This window comes from Mya arenaria, chromosome 9 (assembly GCF_026914265.1).
Source record: "Mya arenaria isolate MELC-2E11 chromosome 9, ASM2691426v1".
Taxonomy (NCBI): Eukaryota; Metazoa; Mollusca; class Bivalvia; order Myida; family Myidae; genus Mya; species Mya arenaria.
Genome location: NC_069130.1, coordinates 17919728 through 17940007, shown reverse-complemented (window position 1 = coordinate 17940007; position 20280 = coordinate 17919728). Strand labels below are relative to the sequence as shown.

The 20280-nt window shown below is 38.3% G+C and overlaps 1 protein-coding gene across 1 annotated transcript in view; it reads right to left on the bottom strand.

Moving 5' to 3' along the window:
• LOC128246856 (uncharacterized) overlaps positions 1 to 10931 on the bottom strand; it is a 34679-nt gene extending 23748 nt beyond the window's left edge. The window contains exon 1 of the mRNA XM_052965350.1: positions 10792 to 10931. Coding sequence (XP_052821310.1) covers positions 10792 to 10861 — 70 coding nt within the window. The 5' untranslated portion in view covers positions 10862 to 10931. The remainder of the gene's footprint in view (positions 1 to 10791) is intronic.
• Between the last annotated feature and the right edge of the window lie 9349 nt (positions 10932 to 20280).

The following is a 20280-nucleotide window of genomic DNA, read 5'->3' as shown; positions in this document are numbered from 1 at the left end:
TATTTTGTCTACTTGCCCAGCATCCGATTAAACCTAAGATTCACCTGATTAAAATTGATAACTGCTGATCTTCAGAAACACATGAATAGTTTATTTGATAATACTTCAATCCAAATAGACAAAATATAATTATGACCACTTAGACAATCAATTTCATTTTCATTTTTTGCAGTTAAAAGACAGAAACTTAGATTTTATATTATGACAAACCAAGAAATTTATGGTAAGAAGTTCAACATGAACTTGCCAATACATAACAATTCTATCCCTCATTTGTAAAGTACATTATATATTTAGGCAACTATTTATCAATTTCATAAGAATGAGCACAAACATATATTCAATGGTGAAACAGTCATCTAAAAAAAATACAAAATAAAATGTCCCCCCCCCCCCTCCGCCTCCATTTAAAAAAATCGTATGAAAATCTAGCAATTAATTTATGTCAGCCCTAATATTCACCCTGTAGAATCTATCATAGTACTAAATCTTTGGTAAACACCTCATTTAAGAGACATTATTAAACGCCCACTCACTCGGAATGACATGTAAATAAATTTGAAAATATATATTACATGACTGTATATATAAATAAAGCATAAACAGCTCACTGGATTTATAGTACATCGATATAAAGAAAACGCCAATCCCACAGCTGTTTATATTGTAAGTTGATTCACAAACATGACTAAATGTAACTGTATTTAAATGATCTGTATAACATGTACAGGGATGTGATTGACCTGGCGCAGCTGGAGGGCTGAAACATTTTCGGCCATGGGTTCATGGGGCGCTCTTTGGGTCAAAAGCGCACTGCTGTAAAAGAAAAAATGGCCTTTTAGAGGCTCTTTTGAGGGCTCTCCTGACTTTAAATTTGAAGCAAACTGGAATACTAACTTAAACAACTGTAAGCAAACAAATATTTTTTTTCAGGTAAAAAAATATTTTTTTACCTGAAAAAAAATATTTGTTTGCTTACAGTTGTTTAAGTTAGTATTCCAGTTATATATATATTTTTTTTCTTTTTTGGTGGGGGGGGGGGGGGGTCTCTGGGGCCATTTGATCCACAGAATTCCGTGAATCCGCGGACATATCACATCCCTGATGTACATCGAAGTACTCGATTAGCTCATGTTATAAATCAAAGATTTAAACATACAGTTAGATATTTCATTGTGTGGTAGTAAAAGATTTCAGCATTAATGAAAATTAATTTAAGAATTATGTATTTTATTCCTAATTTAATTTGAAAAAAAATATTAAGTGGGGTTTTTTATTGGAAATACAAGCTGAAACTTGCTTCTATTCAAGATCCATTTGTTTGTGTGTGTGTTTTTAAATAGACTCAAATTTCACAATCCTAACCAAAGTGAAAACAAAGAATACAACCTTCATTTTCAGCCAATGAAAATGCAAATAGGCAATTAATAAGTACATGTAGTAGATTTTATCATAAGAATATCAACTTTCACGGGTGTTTAAATGTTCGCCTACTGCCACTCATCTGATACACACTCCCTGTTTCAGATTTTGCATTGACAAATTGTATCATCCGATAAGGTTGTATTCTTAGTCAGGGGACTCAGTTCTGAGTCGCTACGCTCACTCAGCCCATTCTTAATCATAAAGAATTTACTTCATGTCATCTAACTATTACTAATACAACAATTAGTAAAAGTAGTATTGATTATGTTTAAACAAAATCTTTATATTTCTCATGAAAGATTTAAAATCCAGAATCATCAATGCAGCCACAACTTTTGAGGTTTTGTAGAAAAAGTACTGATGGTTAATTCACAAATTAGGCATTTTGTTGCCATTTTCTGAATATAGTATTCTACATATATGTTCATGTATAACATTGGATATTTTCAGTTTGTTCTAGTAGTTATATATATATATATATATATGTTAGTTTCAGGGGCGGATCCATTTGATTATATAAAGGGGTGCAGCTCACGGCATATGCCTCAGTCCCCTGGAACCCCCAAAATAGGCTGTATAAACCAAAACAGTCATGAAAAAAATAAAAAATAAACTTATGCTTTCACCACTTGGCCACAAGGACTGATACAATAGCTGATGTATATTTTAACATTTTGCTAAAGACTACTTTGGATCATGTGATAAGATCCATCAACTAATCACGCTACAAAAAATGTTGAATTGTGTTTAACTACTTACTGTATTCATAATTGTGACCTTCAAAGACAATATTAAAATGAAAACCAACATTTGTTGAAGGGTTACAGCTGTTAGTATTTTAGTGTTGACATTTTTGATGATTTGCCAGACTTTATTTTGTAAAAAAAAATGTTAAAAAGTGCATTTTACAAACCATGAGCAAGTCCATTTAATTAAAGATGTAAAGTGGTTTGAAACATAAAATTTAATTTCTGAAAACAACTCATCTTTGAAACATAAATTCAGCCTCTTTTTTCAAGTTTATTTTACACTTCGTATAATTAAAGATTTAACTAATTTGGAACCCGGTAACCCTTATTTTCAATTCCCTGACTCCCTATCCCTTTTTTTTGCACCCAATTTTTATCTGTACATTCTTTACAATATGTGTGCCAATCTTACATGAAAGCGACAGGCAACAATTTTAGAGAATAAGTTCACCACAAGACCAAAGCAAATAATACTGTGGTTCCTGTCACATGCTGACAGAAATAACAGGCTATGTACGTAGGGAAACATTTATTTTTGAGAGAAAAATGAGTTAAAAGTATGTTACATATCGCTGTATTATTTACAATGTACATCAGTACACATTCTTAGAATAATGATGCCAAGAAAGCAACACACAATTTAAGAAATCTTTGAACTTAAAGAATACAAAATCATGCCAAAATAGCTAATACCAGTAGATTGCTCTTTTTTTTTATGTCTCTCCAATTTTGTGGTCACAGGTGATAAATATTCAATGATAGACATGAAATTAGTACTTTTGGACTGGAGACTTATAAACATAGGGGTCATCTACTTAAGTCATAAAGTTTGAAGTTCCTGGATCCAAGTATAAAGTTTCTGGGTCGGAGTTATGAAGCTCCTGGGTCGAAGTATTAAGTTTCTCGGTCGAAGTATTAAGTTCCTGGGTCCTGAATAGCATTCTTCAGTCATTGAGCAGAAACAAGTATGACGTACAGAGAGGTGACCAACAAATTGGTTTTCAAATGCAGGTCACTTTGACCTTGACCTTAAAATCAAAAGAGGTCATTTACTAATCATGACTAACTAACATAGCAAGTATCAAGTTCCTGGGCCCAAGCATTCTTTAGTTATTAAGCGGAAACCCTTTTTTCACCTCAAGGTCACCACCGTGACCTTGAACTATGACCCCACTGATCTAAAAATCAATAGGGGACATCAACTGGTCATGCAACTCGTATACCAACTCGCATACCAAGAATTAAGTTCCTGGACCCAAAGGATAACCACAATATTATTTCTATTTTGCCTTACTTTTTGTTATGAATTAAATCAGACAAAGTTTGCATGTGAAGTAGCAGTTTTATTACAGAGAGAAACCACAACTAAGACTTTTCAAACATAAGTGCATATTAATTGCGCAGGAAATGGAGCCCTTATTTCAGAGGGCTGTTGATTATTGATGTTGTTTTGGTTGTAGTGTTTTTTTTCTTCAAAACTGCACTGAACGCTTCTGATAAAAAATGTAGTGCATCACCACACAACACTGAACATTGGCTTACATTTAATAAACAATCAACAAATCATGGTATATATATTGTAACAATGAACATTGTACTTTCAGTTCATAAAAAGATGTACAATACATGGCTTAAAGGCCACAGGGGCCGGGTACGTTGTTATGCCACACCTTATGACCCCGCCCCCCCCCCCCAAAAAAAAAGAAAGAAATAATACAAAAATAAAATATTCTCAGGCTTATCAATTATAATGATGGGGAAGGCAAGCTAACAAAAAGTTTGGATAATTTTAAAGTGCATAATTTTCATATTGACATTAAATGTTCACAAAAAGAGTTGGGTGCGCACCATGTCCCCCCTTACCCCCATCCCCAACCACCATGGTTCATTCTGGCCTGTTTAAAAGTAAAATTTGAACAAAATAGATATCATAGTGATCTGGGGAAAGGTGCCCAATTAAGCAGATTCTGGTGCCCTCCCCCAATAAAATAATTGCCCATTTGAACTTGTTTTGACAAAAGTAGAATGAATGTGCATATTATGATACACACAAAACAACACCATGTCAGTTTAATATTAAACAAATTTTCCAGGAGGGAGGTCAACAAAACCCTTCTCATTACATTAAAAGACTCTATTTTTCAGTATCAGGGGAAGAGCAGGCGCACTAAAGAGTTGTCGCCACTTCCCTCCCCCCACCTAAATTATGCACCAGTCAATTATAACCAGGCCCCCCAGGTCCGCAGGTACACCTGGGATAGCTGGGGAAATGGGCCGTGTTTTTACCTTCCACTGAATGTGGTGGTTTTGTCTTCCCACAAAATATAACGGGGGATGGGCCTTACCTAGGGTGCTTGGGTGCGGGGGGCATTCGGGTGGGATTTTACCATCTGTTCGTCCTCGCAGGACGGGGATTTTACCCGGGCTTGGCTGGACCGAAAGTCAAAGTTCCCGCTATTCCCCTGACCTATGGGGGGGGGGGGTTACAATTGACTGGTGCGTTACGCTCCACTCTAATGTGAAATCCTAGGACCGTCCCTGTTAATGGTGTTCTTAGAATAAGCAGAAAATTGTATTTTATATACCAACATGACATATATATATCAAGCGTACCATTCAGTCCTTAAACAGATAACTTATTCTCTAACCATTGTGCTTCATACAAGAACGTGATAGAAACCAGGAGTCAGTGACACTATTAATGAAACAACAGAATTATTTGTGATACAAATGTACGTTTCAATGGGAGGAAAACATTGTTGCGTGACTGCAAACAAACAACACACCAGACAAGAACACTTTGCTACCCCAAAAAGGATTCAATGGGCTGATTGTTTTGAACTTTGTTATGGTTAACAACTTGTTAACCCCATGCTTCTTTGTCAACTTTCAAATTGCTACTGCTCTGGAAGTTGAAAAAGATACATGTACACTTGTGATCTGCTGTATTTCTAATAATATTTGAGACAAATGTTTAAGCTGAATTTGTTTATATCTAACTATGTGAGCTTATCATCGAATAATTCTGGTTTAAAAGTTAACAACAGTGTCGTTGATCAAGTTGTTAACATAAAGTTCTAAACTTTCAGCCCATTTTTTTTAATATATATTAATAGTTCATCTAGAAAATGCAATCCAGGTGTCTGAATATGAATTAAGGTTTGGGGTATGGCAGAAGTTCTATTTTGTTCCTCTTTTCAGCAGTATGTGACTGGGTGTGGGCTGTTTATAGACATGGTTTATAATAAAAGTAAGGTTCAAATAAGCAGCATCGTACACAACTTTATCATTTTATGCAAGTTTCTGACAATTTTCCTTTTTCTTGCAATGGTATCATCTGGTGTCTAGTCCCTTTAATTTTACTGCAAAACTGATATTTTGATTAAAATAAACCAGGGTGCTCTTTAAAGGGGCTGTACTCCATATGCTAAAATAGCGAAAAAAAAGAAAATTGTCGAAAACTGACATAAACTGACATCGATGTGTAAAATGCATTGAAACTAACTGAAGTATCACATAGTTTACAATTTATTTAAGTTCAGCAGTTATTTCGTATTTTTCTATTAAAAATAATTACTGGGTATGTCTACCAGGTAGAATTTATTCCTTATGCGTGATTGGCTAGTCGGTGTTATCACATGATATTACCAAGGTAGGTGTATAGCTTAATTATATGTCACCCTAAAAGAGTAAGCCGTCGTAGCTCAGTCGATACGATGCTGGACTGCAATTTTGGCGACACAGGTTCGACACAATTTATTTTTACATTTTGGTATGTTTTTTACAATTATGATATCAAAGCGTAACTAATTCTATTAGATAATTGTCCTGAGATTCGTTACAGAAAAAAACTTTTTTTGGTGCAAATCTGGTGTACAGTCCCTTTAAGGAAGACATAGATATTGTCCTTGTTAATCCTATGTGCCCTTTAAAGGGTAAAATTGTCATGCCCTGTATCAATCCTGAAGGAAAACAATAAACGATGATTAATAATTCAGCAAAACAATTATGTGAATAGAGTGTAAACTAATACTTGGAACTTCACAATGGAAAGCTACAGGAAGAGAGTATTATTTCGGTTAAGTGGTCTGATTTAAGAGCTACATGGTCTGATTCCCTGGCCTGAGATGTGGGGCGATGGAGTGGTTAGAGTAAACTTGTTTATACACACAATTCATGTAAATTATTTACATCATACGAGTAACTTGAGTAAGATGATTGCATCAGATCAGTGTTTTTTGGCCCTTTTTGGGGGCTGATTTTCAGCCTATTCACTCTTCTGAAAAAGTATACATGTTTCCCCTAACAGGGTGAAAAAAATCACCTTTCAATTTTTATTTTTTGGAGGAGGAGGAGCATTGCCCTCTTAACATTTAACAAATGAAGCAACGAATATAGTGCCATTCATGGATATGTTGATATGTTACTTGAATAAAAGGTTGAAAACAAGTTGCTGAACATACGAACCCTGTAAATCTATAAAAATATTTAATCAGGGCCTCAAGAAGTGTGCTCAATTATGATCTTTGATCTTTGAACTTGTGAAAACCCAAAAACTATTTAAAGAAGTAGAAGAAAAACCTTTAATCTCCAGATATTTCCCCTTTCAACGAAAATATCAATTTTGTTAAATGCATAATTAACCACCAACTGAATGATCAAATGACTCATTGCACTTGATATGTGGTATTTATTTCATTGTATTGTTATCATAATATTATCTTATAAAGATGATTAGGAAGTTAGGTAAGCAACTTAATATTGAAACAAGTGTTTTGTCAAGGATGATGAAGCACTTTAAGTAGATAATATTCAGACAGTTTTTTTTAAAAGCAGTTGAAATTTGATCAGGGCTTTTGTTAAGGAATTTTGGAAGTATATTAATTCCTATAGATTTAAACTTCCAAAATTGAGTCTTCAGGATTACAATTCTTTAATAATTTAGGAAAAATTTTTTTTACTTCCAGTGGTGTGGGCTTGGAAGTTTGGAAGTTCAAACTAAAAAAAAGTGGGTGTCAATGTTGTTTTTATGGCCATATCTTAATAAATCATGAAGTAAAATGAATTATTTGAAGACAATTTTGTAAAGTTGGCAAGTCGTTTTTATGGCCATATTTTCAAAAAATATTGAGGTGAAATGTATTATTTGAACACAATTTTATTAAGTTGGCAAGTGCTAAATTACAAAAAAATCAACATTTTACATGTACGGTGGACAATTGTCGAAAACAAAAATCGTCTTTGAGGGACCTTTAACTAGAAAAACTGCCTATCATAATGGCAAAGACGTTTCAAACTATTTAAAGCCCCATCTGATAACTAAGATTTTGTTTTATTAAATTCAATTTATGCATGTACAAACAGCAGACATCCTAAGGAAAGGCTGATACATATATTTACATGTATAACATAATTCTATAAACAAAGGTAATTTAGCATGTAATTTAGTTGACATGTATACAGGGTTTTTTTACCTTGTATAATAGGGGTAATTTAACGACCCTTTTCTCTAGGAAAATAAGCTTCATAGTTTTTCTCTTAAAATATTAATTGCCCTCCAGTATAATCTTGAAAAAGAAATGTTTTTTTTAAATTTATATAACGTGAATCTCAAGATGCATTAAATGAAGATTCTGAGCCACATATTCACTGCTTTATTAATATTTAGTTTAAACATTATATATTTTACAACAATTGTGAAGAAAGCTATGATAGCTTATACTAAGTCACTCTCGTTGGCACGATGTTGCGCAAAGTGTGGTCTTGTGTTGTGGGGGAAACCGGAGTACCCGGAGAAAACCCACTTGTCCGGCTTGGTGACCACTAACCAAACTCACATGCGCCCAGGCCGGGAATCGAACCCGGGTAGCCTTGGTGAGAAGCGAGTGCGCTAACCAATGTGCTAACTGGACAACCATTTATTAATATTTTACTCAATTTGATCCCAAAAAGTACCGGTTCTCTGAGATGTTTCCCAAAAACTAAAAAAACTTGGGGGGGGGGGGGGGTCCTCATTCAAAAAGAACTTCCCCATGACTGATAAGAGGCCCTGAAGACTTTACATTAAATTTAAAGTTAAACCTGCACTTTATAAACAAAATTTTTTTTTTTACTAAAACACTGCAAAATTTTCCCCTGCTCAAAGGCTCAAGGCCCCTTCCCCTTTTTCAGAAAAAAATCATTGTCTATAAATGTATTTACAGCAGTGGTCAAAATTACGTAGCACCAAGCCAGCAAACTCTTTGGTGATAAATGCACATGTTGGTTGGGTTTGCTGAAAGTTTGATCAAAGCTGATGATCGAGATAAAGAAGGGTGCTGCACTCTGTTCGTTTTTGGTAGCACCCTTCTGCCCTCGTTGCTTTAGAGAATCAAATGTTTCCTTTGCTTTATTAAATGATTATTAATAACAATACTGTAATTATACACATTTCTCTTTGTTAGAATAACTGAATTTTAGATAATGAAGTTGCAGATAGGCAATCATTATGTACTTAATAATTAAGAATTTAAACTTTAGCTGGTGTTTAAAGGTCTGCCTACTGCCGTTCATCCAATCCCCACTCCCTGCGTCGGATTTTTCAGGGTATAGTGTGTCTACCAATGAGGTAGGATTCTTAGTCAGGTAGAAGACATGAATTAACATTTGAATACAACGATCACTCTGCCCATTCTTAATCATAGAAATGTTACTTCATGTTATCTAACTGTTACAATATTATATATTATATACATTTCCAACTTTTTTTGCCAAATCAATAAATAATACTATAAGTTCTTCTCAGCCTGACACAATATGCCCTGTTCCCCCTTACCACACCCTTACCACAGGGCTTCTGTTAAAGGAAGTTTGGAAGTATATTACTCCCTAGAAACGGGTAAAAACTTCCAAAAATGATTCCTTGGAAGTACAAAAACTTCCAAAATTTTGAAGAAAACTTCCAAAGTTGAAAGCTTGGAAGTTCATCATATCAAAACCTTTTGTCAATATTACTTTTATAGTCATAATTTCATTCAGTTTAAGTGTCTTTAAGTAATGAATTTTAATAATATAACTTAAAGTGCAAATTATTTGATTTTTAAAATATTTGTTGAAAAATAGTTGAAAAAGATATTGTATTATGGAGACTTAAACTTCCATTATTTAGTGTAAAACTTCCAAAAGTGATAGACAGGAAGTTCATACTTCCAGTTTCAATTTCTTAATGGAAGCCCTGCTTACCACTTCACCCTTAACACTGTGTCTTTTTTCTGCAGCACTCTGGCCTTTTAAAAAAACTGGCTAAAATGTGTCTACATTCATGCAACATTGTTAGGAGGTTTTATTATTCGTAAACAATTTATGATTGCCGGTATGTAGTGTATTTATTGTAAGTACAAACAAATTTGAACAAAAGAAACTGAAATGAATGCTGCAATGCAACCTTTGTTGCAGTTCAACACTTTAAATGTCAGAAATAGTTGAAGACAAATTCTGTCAGCACTGCCACATTGTGCTTGAAAACATCTGAATATAATATCTAGTTTATCATGAAGCGATATTTAATTTTCTCAAGTTCTGTGTTTTTTATAAGACATTTTAACAACTTATTTTCTTAAGTACATTCAATATAAATATAGCTGTTTTTTGAACACTCAAGAGTTTTCAATTGTCATTTCCTCATGCTATTTCTTATTGTATCCTTCCTTGCCAACTTCAAACAAATCTTATCTATTTATTATGATGTTAAGCCCTGAAAAACTATCTGCGTTTATGGCACTCGGGTTTCAAAAATGCTCGCTAGGGTAAGGATAAGGTTATTTTTTGTGTTATGTCCAGTCAAAACAGCAAAGCAAGTCACAAATGCTTACCATGACATTTCAGTATATAGTGTATTCAATAATTGATACCATGTGTATACTTTATTAATACTCTGTATATTTTTAATTGTATACATTACAAATGGTCAAAAACAACTTAAAATTATAAAATCAGAATAACAATTATCTAGGCGTAAAAAAAAATCTAGGGGTCAAGTGGCTTTGCCAAGTAGGGTTGGTCTGCACTACACAGAGTTATTAGGCCAAATCACTATGTTTTGTTTTTTTAAATTCATATTGATCTGGTGGACATGCACTAAGAATCTTGAAGCAATCAGCTGTCAACATCTATTTTTCAACTTTAAGCAGGCATTGTTTCAATTTAAAATATTAACCGATCTTTGTATGTAAAACTCGACCTCGACAAAAAATAAGTGTTAATGATTTGGAGAAATTATGAAACAGAAAACAAAATATCACATTCACAATGAGTTTGCCAAAATCATAGTGGCTCGAATGTTGGCCAAAATAATCATTTTGTCAATTTGTTGCAATTGCAAGATAGGCAGACTGTTTCTTAATTGTAACACATATAGATTATAAACAAAATACATTGAAATGAAGAGCTTTCTTAAGTGTTTTCAGTCAGGTGCATAGTAAAATGTACATGATTATCAGTGTCATTTAGGTAAACAAATATCAGGGAAATCCCATTTTCCCTGGAGTCTATTTCAAGTGAACGTTCCCTTTTGCTTTTAAAGATTCAAACCAGTGAAATAAAGATCAAATAACACGAATACGAACCAAATTATGCTTACCACAATAAATCCCCGATTTAAGCAGTAGAATAAATCCAAAACAACAAATTAAACCTTTGTGTGTCAACATCTTGGATCTGTTTATTTTCTTGTAGCACTCCTGATTGTTCGTATTTGCTATCTTTGAATCGATTAGCGCTAAGCGATAAACCGGGTCAACACGATATACGAAATATGTGGGTTTTATACATTTAAACTAGTAACTACTAACAATAACAATTCCTTTTCGCAGAATTTAATGAAAATAAGCTATGATTGTAGTTTCAATATTTTTATCGCAAGAAAAAACTTTAAAGAAAAGAAGCGTGTATGAATTTCCAATGTTGATTTAATTAATTAGATACCCGTTACCTTTGTTACCGTGCATGTGCCCCAGTATCAATACAACCTTTGCCGCTTGTCCGTGTACACATATAACATTTTCCACCGTGCCCCTGTGTTCATAAAATATGTGTCACTGTTAAAGCAAACTTGGGAGGGAAAAGTGCGCCCAGTGTGAGGCTCTAACCGACGACCACAGGAACACTAGCACGGCGATCTAACTTTCACTGAGCTAACCGGGAGACTGGTTCTTACCCTCGAACACTACACGCCTCCCCCATTAACCTTTTCGGCCGACTGAGGCATTCCTGCCATTTACCGCTGTCACCATTAAAGTGAACTTGGGAAGATAAGTGTGCTGGGTGTTGGGCTTGAACCCACTATTGCCGCAACACCAGCACGGCGCTTTAACCAACTGAGCTAACTGGGCGGCTTTTTTTTAGCCACACACCCTACACAGTGTTCATAAGTCTTTGTCACGGTGCCCATGTATCAATACAAACATTGCCACCGTGCCCCTGTGTTCAAACCATTTTTGTCACCGTGGGTTGTCTATCTGTTGCCTGCTCCTGGTCACCATTTCATCGTTAAGTTTTGTGTTGTGTTATGTATGTGTGTTATTTATGTCGGAAAAAGGGTCATTGGCACAATGTTTTTTTATCATTTACCCGAATTTAAATAAGGATTCTTGTATTTTGTATAATGTATTTTGAGCGGTACACCTGAATCAATACAAACTAAGTTACTGTTAACCCTGTGTTAATGCAATCATTGTCATTGTACTCTTGTGTTAAAACAATCTTTGTTACGGTGCCCCTATGCTAATAAAATATTGTCGCTGTGTCCCTGTATCCATACAACCGTTGTCACTGTGTCCCTGTTTCCTCAGAACCGTTGTCACTGCGTCCCTGTATCCATACCACCGTTGTCACTGCGTCCCTGTATCCATACAACCGTGGTCACTGTGTCCCTGTATCCATACAACCGTTGTCACTGTGACCCTGTATCCATACAACCGTTGTCACTGTGTCCCTGTATCCATAAAACCGTTGTCACTGTGTCACTGTATCAATACTACCTTTGTCACTGTGTTCCTGTATCCATACGACCGTATTCATTGTGCCCTGTATCCATACAACCGTTGTCACAGTGTTCCTGCATCAATTCAACCGTTGTCACTGTGACCCTGTATCCATACAACCTTTGTCACTGTGTCACTGTATTCATACAACCGTTGTCACTGTGTCACTGTATCAATACTACCTTTGTCACTGTGTTTCTGTATCCATACAACCGTATTCACTGTGTTCCTGTATCCATACAACCGTTGTCATAGTTCCTGTATCAATACAACCGTTGTCACAGTGTCACTGTATCCATACAACCGTTGTCACAGTGTTCCTGTATTCATACAACCGTTGTCACAGTGTCCCTGTATCCATACAGCCGTTGTCACTGTGTCCCTGTATCCATACAATCGTTGTCACAGTGTCCCTGTATCCATACAACCGTTGTCACTGTGTCCCTGTATCCATACAACCGTTGTCACTGTGTCCCTGTATCCATACAACCGTTGTCATAGTTCCTGTATCAATACAACCGTTGTCACAGTGTCACTGTATCCATACAACCGTTGTCACAGTGTTCCTGTATCCATACAACCGTTGTCACAGTGTCCCTGTATCCATACAGCCGTTGTCACTGTGTCCCTGTATCCATACAATCGTTGTCACAGTGTCCCTGTATCCATACAACCGTTGTCACTGTGTCCCTGTATCCATACAACCGTTGTCACTGTGTCCCTGTATCCATACAACCGTTGTCACAGTGTCCCTGTATCCATACAGCCGTTGTCACTGTGCCCCTGTATCCATACAACCGTTGGCACTGCGTCCCTGTATCCATACAGCCGTTGTCACTGTGTCCCTGTATCCATACAACCGTTGTCACTGTGTCCCTGTATCCATACAGCCGTTGTCACTGTGCCCCTGTATCCATACAACCGTTGTCACTGTGTCCCTGTATTCATACAACCGTTGTCACTGCGTCCCTGTATCCATACAACCGTTGTCACTGTGTCCCTGTATCTATACAACCGTTGTCACTGTGTCCCTGTATCCATACAGCCGTTGTCACTGTGTCCATGTATCTATACAACCGTGGTCACCGTGTCCCTATATCCATACAGCTGTTGTCACTGTGTCCCTGTATCCATACAACCGTTGTCACTGTGTCCCTTTATCTATACAACCGTGGTCACCGTGTCCCTGTATCCATACAGCCGTTGTCACTGTATCCCTGTATCCATACAACCGTTGTCACTGTGCCCCTGTATCCATGCAACCGTGGTCACCGTGTCCCTGTAGCCATACAACCGTGGTCACTGTACCCCTGTATCCATACAACCGTTGTCACTGTGACCCTGTATCCATACAACCGTTGTCACTGTGTCCCTGTATCAATACAACCGTTGTCACTGTGTCCCTGTATCCACACAGCCGTTGTCACTGTGTTCCTGTATCCATACAACCGTTGTCACCTTGTTCCTGTATCCATACAACCGTTGTCACAGTGTCCCCTATATCCACACAGCCGTTGTCACTGCGTCCCTGTATCTATACAACCGTTGTCACTGCGTCCCTGTATCCGTACAACCGTTGTCACTGCGTCCATGTATCCATACAACCGTTGTCGCTGTGTCCCTGTATCCATACAACCGTTGTTGCTGCGTCCCTGTATACATACAACCGTTGTCACTGTGTCCCTGTATCCATACAGCCGTTGTTGCTGTGTCCCTGTATCCATACAACCGTTGTCACTGTGTCCCTGTATCCATACAGCCGTTGTCACTGTGTCCCTGTATCCATACAGCCGTTGTCACTGTGTCCCTGTATCCATACCAGCGTTGTCGCTGTGTCCCTGTATCCACACAGCCGTTGTCACTGTGTTCCTGTATCCATACAACCGTTGCCACTGTGCCCCCTTTATCCACACAACCGTTGTCAACGTGTCCCTGTATCCATACAATCATAGATACTATGTTCCTGTATCTATACAACCGTTGTCACTGTGTCACTGTATCCATACAACCATAGATACTTTGTTCCTGTATCCATACAACCGTTATCACAGTGTCCTTGTATCCATACAACCGTTGCCACAGTGTCCCTGTATCCATACAACCATAGATATTATGTTCCTGTATCCAAACAACCGTTATCGCAGTGTCCCTGTATCCATACAACCGTTGTCACTGTGTCCCTGTATCCATACAACCGTGGTCACCGTGTCCCTGTATCCATACAACCGTGGTCACCGTGTCCCTGTATCCATACAACCGTTGTCACTGTGTCCCTGTATCCATACAACCGTTGTCACTGTGTCCCTGTATCCATACAACCGTGGTCACCGTGTCCCTGTATCCATACAACCGTGGTCACCGTGTCCCTGTATCCATACAACCGTTGTCACTGTGTCCCTGTATCCATACAACCGTTGTCACTGTGTCCCTGTATCCATACAACCGTTGTCACTGTGTCCCTGTATCCATACAACCGTGGTCACCGTGTCCCTGTATCCATACAACCGTGGTCACCGTGTCCCTGTATCCATACAACCGTTGTCACTGTGTCCCTGTATCCATACAACCGTTGTCACTGTGTCCCTGTATCCATACAACCGTGGTCACCGTGTCCCTGTATCCATACAACCGTGGTCACCGTGTCCCTGTATCCATACAACCGTTGTCACTGTGTCCCTGTATCCATACAACCGTTGTCACTGTGTCCCTGTATCCATACAACCGTTATCACAGTGTCCCTGTATCCATACAACCGTTGTCACAGTGTCCCTGTATACATACAACCGTTGTCACCGTGTCCCTGTATCCATAAACCGTTGTCACTGTGTCCCTGTATCCATACAACCGTTGTCACTGTGTCCCTGTATCCATACAACCGTGGTCACTGTGTCCCTGTATCCATACAACCGTTGTCACTGTGTCCCTGTATCCATACAACCGTTGTCACTGTGTCCCTGTATCCATACAACCGTTGTCACTGTGCCCCTGTATCCATACAACCGTTGTCACTGTAACCCTGTATCCATACAACCGTTGTCACTGTGTCCCTGTATCCATACAACCGTTGTCACTGTGTTTCTGTATCTATACAACCGTGGTCACTGTGTCCCTGTATCCATACAACCGTTGTCACTGTGTTCCTGTATCCATACAACCGTTGTCACTGTGCCCCTGTATCCATGCAACCGTGGTCACCGTGTCCCTGTATCCATACAACCGTGGTCACTGTACCCCTGTATCCATACAACCGTTGTCACTGTGACCCTGTATCCATACAACCGTTGTCACTGTGTCCCTGTATCAATACAACCGTTGTCACTGTGTCCCTGTATCCACACAGCCGTTGTCACTGTGTTCCTGTATCCATACAACCGTTGTCACAGTGTCCCCTATATCCACACAGCCGTTGTCACTGCGTCCCTGTATCTATACAACCGTTGCCACTGCGTCCCTGTATCCGTACAACCGTTGTCACTGCGTCCATGTATCCATACAACCGTTGTCACTGCGTCCCTGTATCCATACAGCCGTTGTCACTGTGTCCATGTATCCATACAACCGTTGTCACTGCGTCCCTGTATCCATACAACCGTTGTCACTGCGTCCCTGTATCCATACAACCGTTGTCACTGTGCCCCTGTATCCATACAACCGTTGTCACTGTGTCCCTGTATTCATACCACCGTTGTCACTGTGTCCCTGTATCCATACAGCCGTTGTCACTGTGTCCCTGTATCCATACAACCGTTGTCGCTGTGTCCCTGTATCAATACAACCGTTGTTGCTGCGTCCCTGTATCCATACAACCGTTGTCACTGTGTCCCTGTATCCATACAGCCGTTGTCGCTGTGTCCCTGTATCCATACAACCGTTGTCACCGTGTCCCTGTATCCATACAACCGTGGTCACCGTGTCCCTGTATCCATACAACCGTGGTCACTGTGTCCCTGTATACATACCGCCGTTGTCACCGTGTCCCTGTATCCATACAACCGTTGTCATTGTGTCCCTGTATCCATACAGCCGTTGTCACCGTGTCCCTGTATCTATACAACCGTGGTCACCGTGTCCCTGTATCTATACAACCGTGGTCACCGTGTCCCTGTATCCATACAACCGTGGTCACCGTGTCCCTGTATCCATACAACCGTGGTCACTGTGTCCCTGTATCCATACAACCGTTGTCACCGTGTCCCTGTATCCATACAACCGTTGTCACCGTGTTCCTGTATCAATACAACCGTTGTCACAGTGTCACTGTATCCATACAACCGTTGTCACCGTGTCCCTGTATCCATACAACCGTTGTCACTGTGTCCCTGTATCCATACAACCGTGGTCACCGTGTCCCTGTATCCATACAACCGTTGTCACTGTGTCCCTGTATCCATACAACCGTGGTCACCGTGTCCCTGTATCCATACAACCGTTGTCACTGTGTCCCTATATCCATACAACCGTGGTCACCGTGTCCCTGTATCCATACAACCGTTGTCACTGTGTCCCTGTATCCATACAACCGTGGTCACTGTGTCCCTGTATCCATATAACCGTGATCACCGTGTCCCTGTATCCATACAACCGTTGTCACTGTGTACCTGTATCCATACAACCGTTGTCACTGTGTCCCTGTATCCATACAACCGTGGTCACTGTGTCCCTGTATCCGTGCAACTGTTGTCACTGTGTCCCTGTATCCATACAACAGTTTTCACTGCCAACCTGTGTCCGTACAACATTTGTCACTGTGTCCCTGTGTTCATACACCATTTACCCTTGTGTTCCTGTACTCATGTATACGACCTTCCATGGTGCCCAGGTTATTTGAACAATCGGTAAATTGTGTTTTATTTAACCCAGCACCGGAGCGTGGAATACGACAGAAGCACCTGGGTTGGGTGTTTCATACATTACCAAACATGTTAATTCTAACGGGCTGCGGTCTGACCAGCCTTTTAAAACCCTGCTTGTCGGAAATCACCGGTGTCTGTGTAAGGTCCCATATGAGACAAACATTGATAGTTGCAAAACTGCCACCTATGGCAGCAAGAACATAGTCAACAAGATATGTAGAGTTGATACATGGATGTAAAATGTATCTTATGCTATTTTTTTGGACATATTTCGTCAAAAATCCAAGGATATCGTATCTAACACATATTTTCAACAGTAGTACTTACTGCACTGTACAAAATCGTTCAAAGATTATTTGTGAAAGGCTCCCCGGATTGGACATGCCGCTCTAACACCGAGAGGTCTCAAATGGTGTTGTTCCATATCGTAGATTTTTGTTTGTTTATTCTCACACTAGAAGTGACCGTGCAATAATTAGGGTGCGGATAAATAGCAACGATATTTTAATATACGCACTCGTTTATTGCGCGGTAAAACTTTCACTAATAGTTCCTCACCCACTTCCCTGGTTATTCAAATACACAATTTATACAACTCTCGTCTCGCGCTCGTATGGTAATTTAAATAAGTCGGATAGTTGTTACAATAACGATTACTTCGATTGGATACAGGCTTTTCGTGAAACAGAATCCATCAGTGTTCATACTGGTCAGCAATTGCCGGTCATCAGCTGAAGAGCAAAAATAAGGGCTTTTCAAAAAAAATAAAAACTTGAAAAAAAGATCGGGCCGGTGAGGGACTCGAACCCCCAGCCTGTGCTTTAGAGGAGCAATGCTCTAATCCAGTTGAGCTAACCGGCCGTTGAGGATTGTGGTCTTTCTTCTTATTTAAAAGAAAAAGGGTATTTTTTCGTCCGGTTGTGTAATTTCAATTTTTTTCTTTCGAGTTCATATAGTGGATGGCAAGGTGCGCTACTCAATTTTGAACAAAAAATAGTTTGTAAGAGTAACTTCCCTTGGAATAAAATTTGTGCCATTGCCAATCAAGAATAAAAAAAAAAAACATACAAAAAAGTTGTTACGTGTTGAGACCGTAATTTTAGGCAATCTAAGATTAGTTTTGGTCGAATCCATAATTATATTGACAAATGGAAAAAAGAGATATGTCATGCTGTTTTTTGCAGTGCTCACTATCTAACAAGATACGTAACTTTAAACAGCAATGACGAACAATTTACGAGAGTTGCTTCCCATTGAATATATACAATTTACAAAGAGAGTTTAACTTCGGACATTGTACATGCAAAAAACACCAATATGTTTGCGTAATATGTTTACAATTCTCGGAACACGTATTACGCAAACATTTTGCTAAAGTTTTTACAACGTGTGTTACGTAATTTCTACGTATGCAAATTTCGCCACGCATAGATTAATCATATGACGCGTGGGCGGGATTTCATTGGTTGGGATGGTCTGGAATGCGACCTACGCAGACGATTCATTCACAAAGAAGAAAGAATGTGCAGTGTGACACCGTAAATATACCGTAGTTGTTCTAAAAGATTTATACGATAAGTTACAAATTTGTAAACTTTTTTGCTGAGTTATTTTATTTGAAATTATCGTTCTATTTCATCAAGCCATGATTTGCTTGTATCACTATACTCGAGAAAAGACAAAACTATTGTAATGTACATAGCAATGTTTTGCAATACCGTGTGTGTGTGTGGGGGGGGGGGGGGGCACACCACAATTGTATATTTTTGTTTCAATCATAACCATGGTGCATGGACATTTGTCCAAGTATCTTGGGTCGGAGGTGTTCCAGGACAAAAGTCCTTCACCCTTTTCAGGGTGGCGATCTCACCTAGCTCAAACAAAAGCCAGCTTCTTGGGGGTCACCACTAGCGGATCCAGCTACGCTCACGCCGCCCATTCTTATTCATTTTGAATTTACTTCATGTCATCTAACTATTACTTAGATAATTAAAGTCAAATGCATGAAGTACGCTGTTCCATTAAAATAACAAAAACATGGCATCAACCTGTTTAGAATACGACCTACATTTACAGCCAATGAAATTGCAGATAGGCAATCATTAAATACTAAACTTTATAATTAAGATTTTTAACTTTCGCGGGTGTTTTAAGGTCCACCCACTGCCACTCATCCGATACACAATGCATGCGTCAGATTTAGCGTTGACTATGTATCAGCCAAAGAGGTTGTATGAATACGCTCACTCCGCCCATTCTTAATCATTTATATTTTAATTCATTTCATAGAACTATTACATAATACCCCTTTAAAACTGTTCTACGTAAACACACGTTCACCGACACAAATTTGAAATATGATACGGACCTATTATCATGTCTCGACGGAGTATTATAGAAATAATGCACAATTATAAATATTTGATAAAAAAAAACATTCATTTAAAAGATCTTGTTTACCGGGTTTCGCTGAGAGACAGACATACCATATAATCAATGATGATTCTTGTTTGTTTGAGATTCTGGACCGAGTATGCAAAATATTTGTCAAGTCACGTACGCTCATACATGTAAACATTTAGTAGGATTACATCACACGCTAACTACTACTAAATTTTAGATTAGGCGTATAAAAATATATATGTTTGTTTCTGGTTTGTTTCTGGTTTTTCCGACCTACCCTATTTTTCCCAGACCCTAGACGTTTTTTTCTAGCACAGAGAAATATGATTTTTTTTCTTTTACTTAGTGTATTTGGCTTTTTACAATACCAGTTATGCTTATACTGAATGTGTAAAGTCCTTAAGCATATACTTCATAGTTTTTGGTTACAGAAAAAAATCAAGAATCAATTTGCCTAATAAAAAATGAAGGATTTTTTTACAGACTCAAACTTTTTTTAGGGGGGGGGGGCACAAAACCGGAAACCAACACATTATTTGTTTACGCCTTATTATCTACATTTCTAGCCAGCTGTTATATATAGCGCTAAAAAAATCTTTGCAGCAATACATTGCGAAGCAGAAACATCCTAGTTGTATTAAAATGGCTACCCCACAAATGTACATGGTAAGAATAATGTGCATTGTACATACTATTGAGAAAATGATAGTTATAATCATTAATATTCATATCAGGAATGTATATAGCGGACCAATGCGGATGAATTTTATTTTCAAATTTCCGTGTCACTTCACGCTTCCGGGCCAATGACGTCAGAAAGACATTTAATTA